The sequence below is a fragment of the Diadema antillarum genome, unplaced genomic scaffold, assembly GCF_040938485.1.
Source record: "Diadema antillarum isolate AM-2024a unplaced genomic scaffold, OU_Dant_1.0 seq00002535_RagTag, whole genome shotgun sequence".
In the NCBI taxonomy this organism is placed as follows: domain Eukaryota; kingdom Metazoa; phylum Echinodermata; class Echinoidea; order Diadematoida; family Diadematidae; genus Diadema; species Diadema antillarum.
In genome coordinates, this window is record NW_027273137.1 from 152,621 (window position 1) to 173,671 (window position 21,051).

Genomic DNA, 21,051 nt, shown 5'->3' on the forward strand with positions numbered 1-21,051 from the left:
TGCTGTGAAATTGTCGTGTCTTAAATTCACTGGCGTTTCACTGAAACACTGTGTTATTTTCCTGTACTGGGACAAATTCAGCGTCATAATGTTAACCTTCGACCCAACGTCTCGACCATATTTCCCGCCGAAGTACGCCAGATTCAGACGAATGACCATGTCCGCTTCATCTATGACGTCACCACAAATGCTGTCGTCAAGGATACCAGCATTGCCGACAATAGAACATGTTCTCACTTTTGGAACTAGCCTGGTTTGGTTGTCCTTGACAATGAGTGACCCTCTTTTCGATGTCTTCATATCAAGGGGTGTCATGCCGGTCTCGAACACTTGAATTACTCGGCTTGCCGACGTCAGCGACGAAACACTGTTCCTACAGATATGGAAATACAAGAAATACATAGTTTCCATAATTCAGTCATTTTAAATTAACTGAAATAAAAACTTAACTGTATTCAGTAAGCATAACAATAACTATTGTATTGCAGGGGTTCATTCAAATTCTTCCAGCTGGTTGATTTAAAGAGTAGGAATATGACATTTGTTTTGCTTAGTATACACACTAAAAAACAAAGCACAATGACGTCGACTGTTATATTATTCTACGAGTTGAATTAAATTCTTTCAAAATTGAATTATCACTGCCAAATGTGTGGACTCACGAAGCAAATCAATTTGTTGGTGGTACGGTTACGTAAACCTTTACACCCCAGCAAAACCTGGCTTGATAGTTCTTGTTTTTGTATTTCATGAAGCAGTATTTGTTCTATTTTCGGCATATAATGATATCAACTGAACTAAGAGGAAACACATTTTCATGCATTTTATTGTGTATCTATAGTACGATTTCATGTATTGTTGGTTTTTAATTTTCAGAAAGCCATAAATATAATGTCATTTGTCAAATCAAATGTTTATAAGAGTAAGCCCCTTGCTGCCGATATTTACATACAGTGTAAATTAATGTATCCCCGTATGTATGTACTGGGTAGTTAGTTTACTGAACACTGGCTGCCGTTCTGAATGATTTACACGAACGAATCTATTACTGATAGATCACGAGTGCTTAAAGGGGTGCTTTTAATGAATAACAAGTTTGATGTTGATTTTGATTTGAAATGATTTTTGCATTCCTCCTTCTTACAAAGAATATAAAAGAAAGCTAAGTGAACAAATTTCCGGAGTAATGATTACAGCGAATTACGAGTACATGGACATTGGTTGATGGTTAACATAAGTGAATAAAAATGTTTGTAGTACAAAACAATTTCGAGCATGTATCCCCTAGCTGGAAAGAACACAGTGTCCCACAGTGTGTTCACAGTGTGGTCATACGGTTGACTGTACAATGTATGTGAAGGTAGCCGAATGAATTTAATTTTTTTATGTATTTCATAAGCACGACATTATCTTCTCTTCTTTCATTATATGCTGCGTTCTTTTGAGGCATCGATCATTTTACTGCGTACTAGCATTCCTTACGTGTTCTCGTCTTCAGTTACACTTTCTTCAGCTGGAAAGCAGCTCGACACTGTGTCGCTTTCGAAGACGCTTGGCTAATTGTCTCTGTGGGCTTTCGCCCTTGGTGTATGCATCAAAATGATTTACGTTTTTCTTTCTCTCTTTCTCTCGTCATTTCCCCTTGTTTTTTGTTCCTTTTTTCACACTTTTGCTTTCGATTTTTTTCCTATTTCCGACTCTCCCAGTTTCCCGCACTCTTGGTAGTTTCCCTCCCCCCCCCCCTTACTTCCCCCTTTCCCACAGAGGTACCCACATGATACAAGCATAGTCTTTTGAGTGGGTACCTCCACTTTTTTTTTTTTTTTGCGCAGAGTGTATATAGAGTGTACGTAAGTGATCATGTAGACATGAACATGTTGTTAATCCTGTCTGGCTATGTATATTTTCAACAATTCGCATGTCAAATTTATCATATTGTTTCTTGTACATTCTGGTGAAAAAAAAAGTGAAAATAAAGTTTGAATTTGAATTTGAATTTGAAAACGCGTGAAATTAACAGTGTGGACATGATTTCACACTGTGGTTTGGTTTTCACAGAGTGTTAACATGGTAATGTTTTGTATCACACTGTGAATTGATGATTCACAATGTCTTCACACTGTTGAAACACTCGAATTTAACGGTGTAAAGAGATTTCACACTGTGTTCATAATGTGTTCACAGTGTGTTTCTCACACTGTGGGACACTGTGCTCTTTCCAACAGGGTCTTTACGCATTAAATGAAAATGAGTTTCACGTACCAACTGTTCAAAACACAAATTAAACATTTAGGAGTAATAGGAATGCAGGAAACCATTATCGAAAGCACATGCTTGACGACGATAATGGCCTCATAGATACACATGATAATGCACGAAAGATAATTTGGTCGCCACTCATCGAGCAGGTTCTAAGTGGGTTAACATTATTCAGCATGATACAAAAAATGATAGTTGCCAGAAGTTCGATCTAGAGAAGATAAATTGATGTCCTCATAATCATAATTACCAGACGTTTTGAGCTGCACTGATGTTAACCCACGAACAATCCACGTGACGCCGAAAGGACACTGAAATGTGAAATAGAACATAAAAAATGGCATGGCGATAGTCATTTTTTTTTAAATCATATCATCATGTTAATTATATATTTCATGTATCTATTCAATAGTTTATTTATTTCCATCAAACAAGTAAAAATGCTTCAAAGTGGTTCAAGTTGTCAATTTGACTTTCATTCATCTGATAATGACAGTGTATTCCAAGGACACAGTATTTTACTGTGTAAAGTCTAACTTTACGTCATACTCAAGTTTTCTTTATACATCACTGATAAGTAAAGTCAGACGAAAGAAATAGTAGAAATTTCATCCCAAATTACACTTGAAATAAGGAAATTTGAAAATTTGACAATCTCACCTAAATCATTTTTGCCACCTTATGATATTGGTCGCAACCGCATTTGCCGATTGACTGAGATCACGATGTCATATAACGGGTGTCCCAAAAAAAGCGGAACGGTGGATTTTCAGTACCTTGCGTCCTAAAAGTGATAGATTTTTTGACATTTTTAGAAAGAGCATCTTCCGCAGAAGACCATGATACCAAAATCATTAAATTTGGTTCAGTACTTTTTATTCTACGCTAATTTCTGTAAATGCAGTCATTTTCAATTTTTTGCGACTTATGAGATAATAATTTGGGCGCGACACGCGTTCCATACGGTGAATTGTGTAAGCTCGTTGATCCATGTCAACAAAAGATAACGCTTTCATATTGGGAGCGCGCGCACACACACACAGACACACACAAACACGGTTTTTTCCTGGCCCGTGCCTAATGTGAAAGCTGTATCTTTTGTTGACATGGATCACCGAGCTTACACAATATTCACCGTATGGATCGCGTGTCGCACTCAAATTATTATGTCATAAGTCGCAAAAATCCGGCGAAAGTTGGCAATGACTGCATTTTCAGAAATTGGCGTAGAATAAAAAATACTGAACCAAATTTGATGATTTTGGTATCATAGTCTTCTGCTGAAGATGCTCTTTCTAATGATGTCAAAAGATACATAACTTTTAGACCGCAAGGTACTGAAAATCCACCGTTCCGCTTTTTTTGGGACACCCGGTATAGGCCTGTACTGTACATACAATTCTTCTAATCATTTTTAAAAGAAATCATCATAAGAAGTATTCACTTCTGTCTATATCTAAGCCAGTACAAATCACCACCCTTTTAGAAAACACCATAATATGCTATGACTTGCAATTCTGAAAAAAAAAATGATAAGAAGGAAATGAGTATTCAGTCAGACCGCAGCGCGGTGAAAAGCGCTCTCATTTATCGTACTCGCATGCATGCTTAACTGTGGCATGAATACTTAATGAGCTACCACACCTCGCCATTTCACAGCTCATTAGGGGAGACTGGGGTAATTGTGGCCCCCTTTTCATATTTTCTATCACTACCACTATGATTATAAAAAGTTTCATAATATTCTAATTTTGTAAATATACAGTCAATGTATATACCTACAAAATACAAAAGAAAATATAAACATGTAACTTTTTGTTTGCATATCAATTGAATTAAATTAAATTAAATTAAATTACCAGTATGTTAATGACTTCGTGGGGCCATAATTTCCCCATGGGTTGCGGTATTTGTGGCCCCCTTTTATATAAAGATATAATGAATAAAATAATTCATAAAGTAAGGGTAATACACTATGAACTATATGAGAGCATGTAAAGGAATGGTTTCCTAATCAATGCAAGCCTCATTTATCCATTTAAATTAATGCATAGAGTCAAGTTCATCCAACTTTAGCTAATTCACAATTTTTCCTGATATGCTGGACAAAGGTCAATGGTCTTAACATGATGCCTAAACAGTAGCTAATATAAAAGTCGATTCCACTACATATGACTGATTTAAAGAACCAATGGCTCAAAAGGCTTTACAGGCTGATTTCAGCCCCATTTTCCTCTCTTTTGAAGCATTAGTTGCATCAGTCATATCTTAATTATGTGAATACAAAAACTGTAAGTCAGAGTCTACTGTTTGTTAGGTTTGGCCTTGAATTCTGTGTCATGATGACCTTGGAAGATGAAGTCCTTCAGCTGAAAATATCCAAAATAAAGCTCCAATGATAGTATGATTACGCTGTATGTCCATTTAGTAAATCCCAGTAATGAACCATGTTTATCTTCGATCTTTCTTGCATATATCCATGGATGTTCATAGCAAAACAATGCTTTTCCTATAGGGGGCCATAATTACCCCGAAGCACATTTCTGAAACAATGGCCTTCTGTTATAACAATTGATATTTTTTTAATAATAATTTGTTTCATAGTCACTTTAGACAAGGTTTATCATTATCAAGTAACATAATGAAAAAGAATTTGGAAATGAATAGGAGATGTGACACTTATCTTTATAAAGTGAAGAGTGTGCTTTTTATTGAGTGATTTTGACATGCACTGACAAAACAGGTCCCCCTATCAAGATGTTAATTGCTAAATGAATGGACATTGGAGCATAGTAGTGGTAAGAAGTGACCTTCCACATACAGCTACAAGCTATTTCAAAAGATAGAAGATGGTTTAATTATACATTATGTTAAGGGGCCATAATTACCCCGGGGCCACAATTACCCCAGTCTCCCCTACAGTATACGCAAGATAAAAATCAAGCAAAACGCATATCATCTGAGTATGGAAAAAAAAGTTCTTTCTCATAAATACAAAACCAGCACCCTGACTGACTGACGTATTCGTCCTGAGTTCAACAAAAATCCTTCCCTAAAAAAAAAAATAATGATAACAATAATAATGCTCGTACAATGTATATCGACAAGGGGGAACAATTTGTGTATATGATCGTTTTAAAACTGGAAAAAAATCAATTGTACTTGCGCTTTTCATTCAAAACAAAAATCTTGGATCCATGACATTTATTTTGAAGCATAATCATCAAATTAACCATTATAAAAAGCGTAATTTGAAGTAGTTTCCAATGTTCAATTTTGTTACTCCTGTCCAATCAAATTCACTCCATCAGCATTTCACCTGAATATCACTTCTCATCCATAATACCTACACAAACTAGTGATGTTACTGGAAATTGAAAACAAAATAACGAGTCAAATCAAATGTGTACACGTATTTTATAAGTACACCTATCTTGGTACATGTACAAATGTAAAAAGGTTCAATCATTGCCATGAAATACCTTACAAAATGCTAGGCGAAGTAAAGCAGGTACATGTATTGAAACCCTTTTACATACACACTGTATTATGTATAAAGTTATCGCTGTCAAATCTGTGGCAGAATACTTGACAAGAAATGCTTTAAAGATGGGCACGTAATACACTAACAGATACGTGAAACAGTGCTGTGCAGATGATTTATGAGAAAGTTAATGACGTGAAAACAGTATTTACTGATTCACCGATAATGATTTCAATCAGTGTCAGTTGGAGAATTCTACGCCTCACTATCATATCAGACAGTTGATCTTGCAACGCGAGGAGACGAGACAATATACTAGACGGATGATATTGTTCTATTCCTAACGCCTACAAGCCTCTCATCCGCCCAGGATTAGGAGCGTCTGATCATCACACTTATGTGTGACGTCAACCTAAATATAGGCAAAAAGTACTAACAGTCAGTGAAACCTACGAAACAAACTGTGCGCATTTGGGATGAGAAATCAAATGAGCTGTTACAGACGGCATTCGAAATTACGGACTAGGAAATGTTTCAAAATGCATGTGATGATATTCATGAACTTACTGATACAATCAACAGTCATATTGTTTTCTGAGAGAATTTGCACATCAAGTCTAATACAGCGACTAAGTATTCGAACAGTAAGCCGTGGATAACAGGAGAAATAAAGGGGATTCTGAAAGAGAGGAAGGTTCAGAAAGTTCAGAGACGAACATGGCATTCTTGTTAAAGAACTGAACTTTACATTGAGAACAAAAGTGAAAGAGGCCAAGATAGTCTACGGAAAGAAGTTAGTAGGCTGTTTTCAATCGAACAACAGTAAAGATGCCTGGAAATGCCTCGAGTTAATGACAGATTATTCTAACAAAAAGAGAGAGAATGTGTTTGTTCATGAGGTGAATCCGGGGAGGTAAGAAGAATCCAAAGCAACGCACCGATTAACGCATAGGTTCGATGACGACAATTTCAACACCTGGCTGAAGAACAAATGGCAGATACTTAGTACAATACTCTCCGCGTAATCGGGTATCGCTTAAACGGGTATTCCGTTTAATTGGGTAGTCATGTCAAAATCAGTTCCAATGCACATTAAAATTACCTGATAATCGGGTTGCCTCTCCGCATAAATGGGTAAATAATTTTCTTTTAATCTAATTTTTACCCAAATTTTATCGCAGATATAACACTTTAAGAAATCATGAAAGTAAGAATTTCCACGGCAAATCGCATTCTCTGCTTAATTTGCAGAGAAAACCAATCATTTGGGGAGTGATTAAACATGAAAACGCATGTACCAGTATACCGACTTGCCACACGTAAACGAACATAACACAATGTAGCTGGCACTCACAATTGCATAGACAGACAGGAGTTGAACACACTTCGGCGCTCCTCCCTTGCCCTTCAACAACATTCACAATACGAGAAGTTTGCAACGAAAATTAGGCCAAGCACCAGCTCCATATTTTTACTTTTCCCCAGCCACTTCTCGAAAAGTAACCCGACGTTCTACGTGACTAATGCACGCAAAGAGACGTGTTCATTCCGGAAAGGCCCGTGTATTATAGCGAGGAGTCCATAGTCAAACGACAAAAGTTTTCTGAAGACATATTCGTCCACAAAAAGAGTGTAAATTATTGCTCATGACTGAGCAAGTGTAAGGTATGTATAATGTGCCGTGCAAGCACGCGTGTTAAAGGGACTGTACAGTAGTGGTTGAGGTGGGAATTCATGTTTTGAACATTCCTAAGTGAGATAATGAGAAACCTCTTATGAAATATGAAAGAGCATGTGATTTTAAGAAGGATTCAACGTTTATTTGATGAAAATTGGTTTTCAAATGGCTGAGATATCCCCAAAAGTGATATTAATAAAAGGTGACATGCCCCACCTTTATTAGGATCTCTTTGTTTCACCTTCTTTTTGGATATCTCAGACATTTCAAAACCGATTTTCATCAAATAAACTTTTGATACCCCTTAGAATTGCATGCTCTTTGACATCTCATAGAGTGGCTTCTGAATATCAGGCTAAACGTTAAAAGCTAAATCCTCACCCCGACCAGAACTGTACACGCCCTTTAAGCATACAGTGTAGGTGTTTGGTGCAGTGTACAATGCATGTACATACACATTGTGTGTGTCAATTGTGAATGAGTCGTGTTCTTCTGTTAATCGGGTACTCCGCTTAATCGGGTAAAAAACGCTCTGCTCGAGCCTACCCGATTATGCGGAGAGTACTGTATTCTTGCTTTCTTTACGATCTCCCAATCACCATTGCAGAGCATGAGGTGATCCACTCACGCTTCAAGACGATCAACCATATAGGAAATTTACCACTGTTTACCAGCGTTCGCACTGGTAAATGCACTGTAGCAAACATATAGACACTTTGGGGTGTTATGCAAGGGCAGCTTACGTGGACTTCTCCTCCGCTTTTGATATGATGCAGCTGTATAAATTAATTGAAAAAACTCAAACAATTGAACGCAAAATCATCTTTGATTGGTTGGATATATGATTTTCTTTATGAGAGTTCTTAATGCAAAAAGTGAAAGTTAATGATACTCTGTCCGATGAACTCATAGCAAACACTGGTGCTCCCCAGTGTTGTTTACTGTCACCGAGTCTATTCATACTGTATACAAATGACTGAATTTCAAATGATACCTCAGTGCACATCTTGAAATATGCTGATGACACTGTAATTCTTGGTTTGATTAAACAGAATGAAAATACACACAGAGAACATATTGCATTTGTTGATAACTGGTGCAAAGATAACCATCATATTGTACTCAAAGAAAACGAAAGAAATGATCATTGCTTTCAGAATGAAGAAAGACTTTGAACCTCTCAGATCGCCAAATGTATTTGATGGGGATCCGATTGAAGTTGTATATATGAGGTTATAAATACGTAGTCACTGAGATTGATGATTAGTTAAACTGGGAAGAACAAGCACTTCAGTGTGAATGAAAAAAAAAACTTTGTCTATTTTACACATCATTAATCCAGAGCATAATTACCCATGACAGTGTCGTGTGGTTCAGTAATGCGAAACAAAAGGACTTGGTAAAAGTGCACAGAGTTGTAAAGCAGGCAGGAAAAATAACCAAAACCAGAGTTGACTTAAACAACGTTTGTAAAGATAAGGCTGTGAATAAAGCCCGTCCACTGCAGCCGATTATACTCACTCAATCAATGACCAATACAACATGTTGAAGAGTGGAAGGAGATTGAAATCAGTCAGAGCAAGAACATCCCGTTACCTGAACTCTTTTGTGCCTTATTCCATCCGGTTACTAAATGATTAAACTTTGTAGAATATCTTATGCATTATGACTTATGGTATATCCTCAAGACATGGAAATAAACCACCCTCAACAATTCAGTGTTGTATGTTCAGTTTTAATGCTATTACAAGTTGTACTCAAAAGTTTATATCTAGGCTTATCAGGGTGTGTACAAATACGCATTTTGTTGATGGATTACTGGTAATGATGTAAGATGTGTTGACTGATATTTTCCATGTTATGTAATATTGAAAAAGTTATGTTTCTTAAATGGTCTACACATGTAATTGGAATGTTGTTTATGCACAATGTAATGTATTGTGTATAATTCATACAGTATGTCCCCCAAAAAATTAGAATCGGATTTTTGCACTGATAACTTCCAATATGATTAAACTGTCTGAATGATATTACAGAGTCTAAAATATAACATCTTACCTATAATTTGCAGAAACCCCATTCAATTCGGTTAAGTGGTCACAGAGAAATGTGAATCGTTGTGAAGCATGTCGAGGATGTGATTCTTCCAAGTTCAGCACTTGGATGCTCTTGAAAATGCGTAATGTGTGAACGCATTGGACAGAACTTGGAGGGAAGGGATTCCTGACATGCTCTACAAAGATCCTCATTTCTCTTTGGGTACGTTTATCAACTCTTTTTCTCGGCAGAAACAGATTTTCCAAACAGCTTTCAAGGAATTTTTACGAGTTGATAAACGCAAAGCTGTTTTGAAAGTCCTTTCGGAAAGCCTTTTCGAAAGCCGCAAGTTTGTGCTTTCCGAAACAGGTTTCCTAAACAGGTTTCTAGAAACCTGTTTGTAGAAGCCTTTTGAAGCGAGATAGGCTGCATTTATCATCTTTCCCCTGTTTAAATGGCTTTCAAAAGCCGTTTCCAAAGCCCTTTCGAAAGCCGTTTACAAAGCCCTTTCATAGAAACGACTTCCAAAATAGTTGCGTTTAACAACTCTTCGCGAAAACGATAACTGGCCTGTCACTGCACAGCTGCATTGCGCAATTCGACCCGAGGAGAAGAGGTCATTAAGGCGTGCATGGTTCGTAAAGCCGTTTCAAAACAGCTTTGCGTTTATCTCGCTTCAAAAGGCTTCTAGAAACAGGTTTCTAGAAACCTGTTAAGGAAACCTGTTTCGGAAAGCACAAATTTGCGGCTTTCTAAAAGGCTTTCCGAAAACGCTTTCAAAACAGCTTTGCGTTTATCATCTCGTACAATATTCCCTGAAAGCCGTTTGGAAACCTGTTTCTGCCGAGAAAAAGAGTTGATAAACGCACCCATAAACGCAAAGCTGTTTTGAAACGGCTTTGTACCATACAGTTACAAACCATGCACGCCTTATGACCTCTTCTCCTCGGGTCGAATTGCGGAATGCAGCTGTGCAGCGACAGGCCAGTTATCGTGTTCGCGAAGAGTTGATAAACGCAACTATTTTGGAAGCCGTTTCTACAGGGCTTTGGAAACGGCTTTTGAAAGCCGTTTAAACACGGGAAAGATGAAAAACGCAGCCTTTGACCACTGAAGCAAATCGGATGGGGTGTTCTGCAAGACGTGGGTAATAAGTTATAGTTCCATACTCTGAAATTATATTTGGATTGATTCACTATTTTTACAGTTATCATTGTGGAGGGTCCCGTTGTAATTTTTTTTCCCGACATACAGTATATATATGCTTTTTTTTAAAAGTATGAATGTAGAACAAAATATTGTGGTAATGATGATGATTGGATTTATTGAATTGATTAATGGGCTTAATGCTGTATGGTTTAGGAATGTTGTACTGATGAGGTTGGTGAGGAGGTTTGGAATTTTCTTTATTTTTCTTTTCTTTTAGAAAGTATGTACGCAAAGCAAATATTGTGATAATCATAATGACTGGATTTTTCAATTGATTGATTGGATTGATTGAGAATGTTGTATGGTTTAGGAAGGTTTTGAAGGCTGTATGGATTGAGCTGGAGGTTTTAGGGAAGCTTTAGATTATTATAGTTGATGATGTTTATTTATTTCATGATAAATGCAATATGCTGAGAAGTTCTGACCAGAATAAGATCTTCTGTTTATATGTTCTTTTTCATCTGGTGATTCTAAATGAATAATTTGCAGGACTTTGTATATTGTACCCCCAAGACACGGAAATGAAACCACCCATATAAATGTTATTGTATTCACAGTTTATATGGATTATCTATAAAGATATATTAGTATGTTGAATGTTTCAATGTTGATGCTGATATAAGATATGTAATAAGATATATTTTTATGTTTTATATAATGTTGGCAAAAAGATGCCTCTCTTTTGCTTTGTATGTCATTTAAATGTTGCTTATGAAATTGTTTTGTTTATTTAGTTTTGTAAAAAGCATGTAGATAAAACAAATATCATTGATATGGACAATAAATGATTGAAATGAAATGAAAAGAATGCAAGATGAAAGAACAGTGCGCCAGACCCGAAACAAACATGAAATGAATGCGAGATTAAAGAACCGTGCCAGTAAAAACCTTGTGTATACAATTTATGTTGAAAACATCCTAGCAACTTCCAGTAAACTTTGTGAATTCTGTCGCACTTTGAACCTATCAAAATCCCTTTAAAACCTTGCGACTCTAACTTGTTTATTTTTCACGTTTTCGAACAGCTTGGCTTTTTGTCAAGCCCAAATCATGAACAAAAATAAAATTTGATTCCCCCCCCCCCCCCCCCCCCCCACAGGCCAGGCCCATGGAAAGAAGAACATCAATCAAATCCAGGAGAACAGAAAGTCTGAAAATGGCTCAAATTCCATTGATGATAAGGAGACCTAAAACAAAAACAGTAAAAAAAAAGGATGAAATGTATATACCAAACGAATGAGCGTTTCTCAGACATCAAATCACTCCACTATCCTTCCATGTCCTCACGCATGCTCTGTTTGACCTCACATATTTGTAGGCACCTTCCTCTTTCCTCGCGAGTTCTCGTCGAACGGACCGTACAGCATGAAGGAGAAGTATAAACTCAATAACTCATGCTCATAACCGTTCGTGCTGCGGCCTGACTGTATTCTTTTTATTTTATTTTCTCATGCTTTCAAAACTAGAATTCTAGGGAAAACTCGTGCGAAAGTCTATCTTAAGTCAGTAATGAAAGACTTGTGAGGAATTGCCATTGTTTCATCGAATGTTAATATTTCAATACGATATGATACTCCACAAGATGGCTTGTGCTTCATTGAAAATAGAAGAAGAAATATCGTAATATAATATAATATAATATGATATATATGTTATGAAATCATATAACATAATGATTCTACAATATTAATAAGAAGCGATATCTATTGAGATTATGAAATATAACATAATAAAACATGTCATATACGTATATTATATATATATATATATATATATATATATATATATATACATGTATATTTATATATATATATATATATATATACTAGGTGTTTCAAAAAACATTCCCCACTTTTGATCATTAATAGTGCAAAAATTATTCATTCGATAAAATTGCCATTAATATGAATAATAGCTGAATAGTGTACAATTTAATAGGTAATTTGGATGTGAAAGCATGAATCAGTTTCATGAAATCTAAGATTGATTTTGAAGTAAGGTTTCAGATTTTGGTCAAATTTTACCCTCTGTACAAAAATGAACTTTGCACAGGAACCAATGATGTGTATGTGAGTGTGTGCTGACAATGGCCCTGAACAATGGACATGCCTGTACCACCTGTTGACTAGGCGTCAAGTCTCGCGCTCCCAGGCACATGAATGCTTAATCAATAATTCATGTGGATTGCCCTGGGCACTGCTAGTCTGAATTCATGCACGGTAAGGGGTTAAATGTATGCACATGGAAAAAGTAAGCACATGTTTCCATGTGCTTGCAAACACATCTCATTCCAGCTGGCAATCATTTTCAAAATTTGCTTCACCATATCACTAAAATCTGTGATGATCTAGAGTTCTTCATTTTAATACAACTGTCTACTAATAATCTGACAAATTTGTCGCTTTATCGATAAAAAAAGATATCATTTTTGGTAAAGAGTTCAGCAGCATTTTTCATTGGGCGATTTGTTTCACAATAGATTTATTGAAGGCTCCATATACACTAGTGTATACTCTATGTTGATTTTCTTTGCTTCCTGTCACCATGTTTACGATAGAACAGAAGGTATTCATTGTAATTTTGTTTTTCAGAAGTAGGGAAAGCACTGTTGCCACTCAACGACAGTATCGACAGGCGTTTGACTTTACACAGATACTGCCAGAGGCTGAATAAAGACTAGCTGTGATAGTGGAATTTCTCATGAAAAAATAATGAAGTATTCAAACCCTGGCCATTGTTCAGGACCATTGTCAGGGTGTTAACCACACACTTGAAAAAACTTGACCGACTTGACCGACTTGACCGGACGCATGGACGCATGGACGCTTACTCTTAGCTTCTCCAGTTTCCATAGCTACCAACTTGAAAATTTCTCCAATCTCTCTTTATTGTCCCCGCCGAACGAGTTCGAGCAGGGGACTATGAAACGGGCTCCGTACGTGTGTGTGTCCGTGTGTCCGTGTGTCCGTGTGTCCGTCCGTCCGTCCGTGTGTCCGTCCGTGTGTGCGTCCGTGTGTGATCAAAATGTTCAAAATGCTACTCCTTCGCCATTTCTAACCCAATTTTGATTCTGTTTGCTTTATATGATAGCACTACATGGGAGCTTTGAAACTTCTATACAGAATTTCAATTGTGACCTTTGACCTTGACCTTTGACCTATATTGTACATTTTGCTTCAAAATGCTACTCCTTCGCCATTTCTAACCCGATTTTGATTCCGTTTGCTTTATATGATGGCACTAGGTGAGGGCTTCAAAACTTCTACACAGAATTTTGACCTTTGACTTCTTTGACCTTTGACCTTGATTTTTGACCTATATTGTACATTTTGCTACAAAATGCTACTCCTTCGCCATTTGTAACCCGATTTCAATTCCGTTTGCTTTAAGTGATGGCACTAGGTGAGGGCTTCAAAACTTCTACACAGAATTTTGACCTTTGACTTCGTTGACCTTTGACCTTGATTTTTGACCTATATTGCACATTGCCTACAAAATGCTACTCCTTCGCCATTTCTAACCCGATTTCGAATCCGTTTGCTTTATGTGATGGCACTAGGTGAGGGCTTCAAAACTTCTACAGAATTTTGACCTTTGACTTCTTGACCTTTGACCTTGATTTTTGACCTATATTGTACAATTGCTACAAAATGCTAGTACTCCTTCGTGCATTTGCTAACCCGATTTTGATTCCGTTTGCTTATAGTGATGGCACTAGGTGAGGACTTCAAAACTTTACACAGAATTTTGACCTTTGACTTCTTTGACCTTTGACCTTGATTTTGACCTGTATTATACATTTTGCTACAAAATGCTACATGTACTTCTGGCGGGGACATATATTACGCACCGCGTAATTTCTACTTTTCCTTGTTCTTCTTTGTATTTGAATGTCTCAGCCAAAACCAATTTTCATCAAATAGACTTTGAATTCCTCTTAGATTGGTATGCTCTGTACTATTTCATAAGGGGTTTCTTGGTATCTCGCAAAAAAGATTAAAGCCCAATCCTCATCGCCACCAATACTATACCATCCCTTTAAGCTGTGAGATCTTGTCAATTCTATGTGTACATCCATTTTGTTGATGAACCGTCTTTCACAGGATGGCAATGGTCCTATAGGCCTCACAGTGGAGGGACTGAAGAAGACGCCGTACCTCGTGCCGCTTGAGGAGACCGTTGTCCAGATAGCGTCCGGCAATGACCACCTGTGCATGCTGACCGGTAAAGGGGAAATCTACACCATGGGTTGCGGGGAGCAGGGCCAGCTAGGGAGGATAGCCGAGTGCTTCTCGATACGAGGAGGCAGGAAAGGAGTCGGTGAGTCCGGAGGCATTTCAGTTCCTGGGGTCAGAATTCTCACTCCGTATTACTGCTTGAGTGGAAAGGCATTGGATGCAAATCATCAAAATAAGCCCATTGAACATCATGGTAGCGTAATGAAAGAAAACATAGATTGTCCCAGTTTGCTGATGGATCTGTATTATGATATTTAAATGTACAAAAAAAAAAACCCTGAAACATTTTTTTTTTTCTTCAGATTATCAAATTAAGCTGAAATTAAAGCTATCGTATAGTTCTGGTTGAGACCTAATTTCAGGTTTCTAACAATTTTTGGTGAGATAATGAGAAACCTCTTATGAAATATGACAGAGCATGTAATTCCATGAGGAATTCAACGTTTATTTGATAAAAATTGGTTTTGAAATGGCTGAGATATCCAAAACAGTGCGATTCTAATGAAGTGTGGGACCCACAGTTTTTTACGATCGCTTTGTTTAACTTTGTTTTTGGATGTTTCAGTCATTTCAAACCTCATTTTCATCAAATAAACTTTGAATTCCTCTTAGAATGGTATGCTCTGTACTATTTCATGAGTGTTTTCTTGGTGTCTCGCAAAAAGTTAAAAGCCAAATTCTCCTCTCCACCAATACTGTACCATCCCTTTAAGCATATTGCTCTATTTTTGCCACATTCTATCCATTACCAATACCAACTCTCAAAGCAGCAGCATCATCCTTTCAAAAGTTGTTACAGTTGAAAGTGAAGAGTGTGTAAAGGATTTTTAAGAAATGAAAAGGGGCCTCTTGAAGACATACCTTATCACACTATTCTACTAAAAGGTGTTCTAGAAAAACTGTTGTAAAACATTTTTAGTCAGGCACAGATGATGAAATTTTAACATTTTGGTGCAAATAACAAGTGTAGCAATCATTCTCAACACACATTCTTTTTCATAAGCCTGCTTTTTTTTTTTGCACACCATCAATGACAGCTCAGACTGTTATACTGATATCACTGTTTTTAACATGGCATATTCATCTTAATATCACTTTGATGTCTGATAAATAAAGTGAAGAATATCAGAGATGGAATTTCGCTACCAAGATGGACTCTTTCAGCCCAAATTTCCTCTTTTGTGCACTCCTTATAATGGTATTGTAAAACGTCAAGGGCTAGAATGAAGAGAACAAGATTGGAAGACAGAAAAAGATAAAGTCAATTTAATTTATTTGCACCAATTTGGAAAATACGTGAAAGTTTGCAAGAACATTGCCTAGGCCTTTTTTTTTTCTGTATGAGGAAACTTTGAATCTAGTGACATTTCCCAATGATTATTCTCGTATAGATTCTTATGTTTCATCTGCTTGCTGTTTGAAGCTGTGCTATTGATTTATAATCTCTCTTTCTTCATTTTTTTTTTCCTGCACAAAGTATTGTAAAACCATAAACTTTTGCGTACCCAAAATTTTCGCAAGAAGCCAAAATTTGCAAAGTTAAAATGCGCATGAAAGTTCTAGTCTACACTATATGCCTTAAATGCCAGTGGCAATTTGCGGAAATTTCACGTTGCGAAAAAGGCTGTGCGTTCCTATTCACGAAAATTTAATTTCTGGTTTGACAGTCCAATCCAAATGGGCTTTTAATGCATTATTGTGAAATGGTATGAGAATGTAATCGCACCTTATGCAAAACACACTTGAGAGTTCTCTCCTGGTTGAAATATGACTTGCAAAGATGACCACCACATGATGTCTGTTTAATTGTCCCCGCCGAACGAGTTCGAGCAGGGGACTATGAAACGGGCTCCGTACGTGTGTGTGTCCGTGTGTCCATCCGTCCGTCCGTCCGTCCGTGTGTCCGTCCGTCCGTGTGTCCGTGTGTCCGTGTGTGCGTCCGTGTGTGATCAAAATCTTCAATTTGCTACTTCTCTGTCATTTATGAGCCAATTTTGATTCTGTTTGCTTTATATGATAGCACTACATGGGAGCTTTGAAACTTCTACACAGAATTTCAGTCGTGACCTTTGACCTTGACCTTTGACCTATATTGTACATTTTGCTACAAAATGCTACTCCTTCGCCATTTCTAACCCGATTTAGATTCCGTTTGCTTTGTATGATGGCACTAGGTGAGGGCTTCAAAACTTCTACACAGAATTTTGACCTTTGACTTCTTTGACCTTTGACCTTGATTTTTGACCTATGTGTGTACATTTTGCTACAAAATGCTACTCCTTCGCCATTTCTAACCCGATTTCGATTCCGTTTGCTTTATGTGATGGCACTAGGTGAGGGCTTCAAAACTTCTACACCGAATTTTGACCTTTGCCTTCTTTGACCTTTGACCTTGATTTTTGACCTATATTGTACATTTTGCTACAAAATGCTACTCCCTCGCCATTTCTAACCCGATTTCGATTCCGTTTGCTTTATGTGATGGCACTAGGTGACGGCTTCAAAAACTTCTACACAGAATTTTGACCTTTGCCTTCTTTGACCTTTGACCTTGATTTTTGACCTACAATGTATATTGTACATTTTGCTACAAAATGCTACTCCTTCGCCATTTCTAACCCGATTTCGATTCCGTTTGCTTTATGTGATTGCACTAGGTGAGGGCTTCAAAACTTCTACACAGAATTTTGACCTTTGCCTTCTTTAACCTTTGACCTTGATTTTTGACCTGTATTGTACATTGGCTACAAAATGCTACTCCTTCCGTTTGCTTTATGTGATGGCACTAGGTGAGGGCTTCAAAACTTTTACACAGAATTTTGACCTTTGACTTCTTTGACCTTTGACCTTGATTTTTTACCTATATTGCACATTTTGCTACAAAATGCTACTTCCGGCGGGGACATATATTACGCACCGCGTAATTTCTACTTTTCCTTGTTCCCCTTTGTTACTGTACAGGTATTCTTCTAGATCCTTCTGTTGTCTACTGCAAGAGGGTGAGGGGTAAAGGAAAAGTCCTCTTCGACGGAATCTGGTGTTCCAACTACTGCACTTTTGCCAGGGTGCAGGGAGGGGGATACTACGGCTGGGGACTTAACAACTATCACCATCTAGGTATGTTTGGGACTGTTTAAAAGGGAGGTGTCCCCAAATATATGTGTGGATTGAATGAATGCAGTAATGTTAGTAGAACACATCAGTGAAAGTTTGAGGAAAATTGGACAACCCGATCAAAAGTTATGATTTTTTTTTTTAAGGTTTGGTGTCGCCATCACTGGATGAGACTAAACAACAAGTGTTGTTGTGTTACTAATATGGCTACATTTACTGTATTTATGCACATGTATATTTGGGGAAACTTTCCCTTTTAAAGAAATAATAACCTCTGACAGCTATGGTACAGTATCATAATCTCTGTTGGGTATTGAGTTAGTGGTTGTGGAAGGGTTAAATCTTTTGTTGACCAACCTTGACCACATCATGGATACCCAGTTTGAGTTATTTACTCAGAAAAACACAATATGACATCACTGATATTGAACAGGAGAGGGCATCACTTTTTATGTGGCATGCATTTCATATGTATAACATACCGAACATGGTCGTGATTCGCGTAAAGGGCCTATGTATATCTTACTCAGACAACATAAAAGCAGAGAAAGTTTAAATTTTGTGATTTTCCATGACTGTAGAAGTAACTAAACTTAGGATGGCAGTCAGTTCTCTTTTAGAATGTTCTATACACTTCAAATTTTATTACCTGATAATTTTCTTGTTTCAAAATTCCTCAAGTCTTTAAAATCCAGGGTTTTATTGATGGACATTATAAGCTTCTTTACCAAATATCTACATTTTCAAGGGACAGAGTGTTGTGCCTCTACTGGTGGGGAAGGCATGGTAACACTTGCTCAATATTGAAACATTTTGTCTGCAGGTTTGGAGGATGTCAAGTCCTGGTTCACCCCCCAGCCCATCTTGTCTTTCAGCGATGTCCAAGTCGAGTCCGTTGCGGGAGGACAACATCACACGGTTCTTTTAGACAAGGAAGGTCAGTATGAAGGGGCAGAGAGAGAGGTACTGGTGTCCAGTGAGCTGGTATAATGACATGCATAGTTTTGTGTTTGTAGCTATACGATTGGCCATACTAACTTGCGTACAAAGCTTTCTGTACAAGACACTATTGACACAGACAGAGGATATGAAACATGGGAGGACACACAATTTTTTCTGTCTTTTTCCCCTTGTCTATAAGTATTTCACTCCTGACATTCAAGATTAACAATACTTTAGAATATGCTGACAATGTCACTTTGTGACCCAAGGCCAAATTCGAAAATAGCATTGATTTTTTCCTCTGTACTGTACTTTTGGGTACAGTAGAAAAGCTAAAGCCCCAGTCACATAGACACAGAGCTACCAAGTCTCACGCATTCTGCGTGAGACCCACACATTTGGGGTCCGTCTCACAATCTCACGCATGGCACCCATTTTTCTCACGCATTGGGACATATATAGCTCGAAGGATTATGTGATAGTTGCAATTGAAGGTATATTTCCCTTTTGTCTTTTAGAATAAGTAAAAAAATAGTCACTTAAGTATGCACCAGATCACACCATTAAGAGCTAAAGATTGAAATAGCTCCCTACCGTGGGAGGGGGGACACCCCCCACACCCTCTCTGCACTCGGTCGCTTCGCTCCCTTGCTTGCGCGCATGCGCACGCGCCGAGACGCCGAGTTGTGAAAATCTCGCTCATAAACATTTTAAAACTTGGCATCTGATCCGGGGTGATCCAGGGTGATCCGAGATGTCTACAGAAATGCCAAGTTTAAAATTGTTTATGAGTGAGATTTTCACAACTCGGCATCTCGGCGCGTGTGCATGCGCGCAAGCAAGGGAGCGAAGCGACCGATTGCAGAGAGGGTGTGGGGGGTGTCCCCCCTCCTATGGTAGGGAGCTATTTCAATCTTTAGCTCTTAATGGTGCGATCTGGTGCATACTTAAGTGACTATTTTTTTACTTATTTTAAAAGAAAAAAGGGAAATATACCTTCAATTGCAACTATCACATAATCCTTTGAGCTATATGTCCCGATGCGTTAGAAAAATGGGTGCCATGCGTGAGATCGTGAGACGGACCCCAAATGTGTGGGTCTCAAGCAGAATGCGTGAGACTTGGTAGCTCTGTGTCTATGTGACTGGGGCTTTAGCTTTTCCACTGTACCCAAAAGTACAGTACAGAGGAAAAAATCAATGCTATTTTCACAGTTGGCTTTGGATCACAACGTGACCTTGTCAGTGTATTCTGAAGTATTTGTTAATCTTGAATGTCAGGAGCAAAATACGTCATAGACAAGGGGAAAAAGACAGAAAAAATCTAATCCGGGGTGATCCGGGGAGAGATCCGTGTTGCCTCCTTGGACATCGTGTATGTCCGTGTAGATCCAGGGACATCCAAGAGGCCAACACGACGGGAACTTTTGGAGGTCAAAAACATCCGGCGTCATCCTGGGATTGCTGTGTTGGCAGAGCAATCCGGGATGGTCTGTGTGGCCGCCGTGTAGCTGCCGTGTTGATCCGTGTAGCTGCCGTGTTGATCCGTGTAGATGCCGTGTTTGTCCGTGTAGATGCCGTGCTCTTCCGGCCTTATCCGTCTAGCTGTTGTGTTGATACCATGTGTACAGTCATATCAACGCTTGTCGACACTCCATCGAGGTCGAGACTAACGTGGATCACTGTGTAGAGCCTTGAGGATCGGTGTATATATGTGACTGGGCCTTAGCACAGCTTTAATAGGGGTGTGTATAAAATATGAGTAACAGCATTGAAAATTTTCAGGTATTGTCTCCTGTCACTTGCTGGTAACGTTTTGAGAAGCTGTTGTAGGTTAGTGGATAAGACCACAGACTATAAGTCCCTTTTTTAAGTCCCAAGGCAGCAGTAGTTGTGCCCCTCGGCAAGACAATTTTTTTCTTACTGCATGATCTTTTTAAGTGGACTTAGTTACTCATGTGCATTTATTGCTTGCATACCTTCAACAGAAAGCAAATTTCATAGTTTAACTTATTGAAGTTTTGTGCATTTTTGTCAAACACTCCCATGAAAAGTAAACTACTCCTTTTATGTTCAGCAACACATATTGCT

General features: G+C 38.0%; 1 protein-coding gene across 1 annotated transcript; it reads left to right on the forward strand.

The window, feature by feature from the left end:
* The first annotated feature begins 5,749 nt into the window (after positions 1–5,749).
* LOC139714928 (regulator of chromosome condensation-like) lies at positions 5,750–20,471 on the forward strand. Its single transcript, XM_071626576.1, has 5 exons — positions 5,750–5,770; positions 14,771–14,987; positions 17,867–18,022; positions 18,843–18,956; positions 20,350–20,471. Exons 1-5 carry the CDS (start codon positions 5,750–5,752, stop codon positions 20,469–20,471), a joined length of 630 nt encoding a protein of 209 aa, XP_071482677.1.
* The last annotated feature ends 580 nt before the right edge of the window (positions 20,472–21,051 follow it).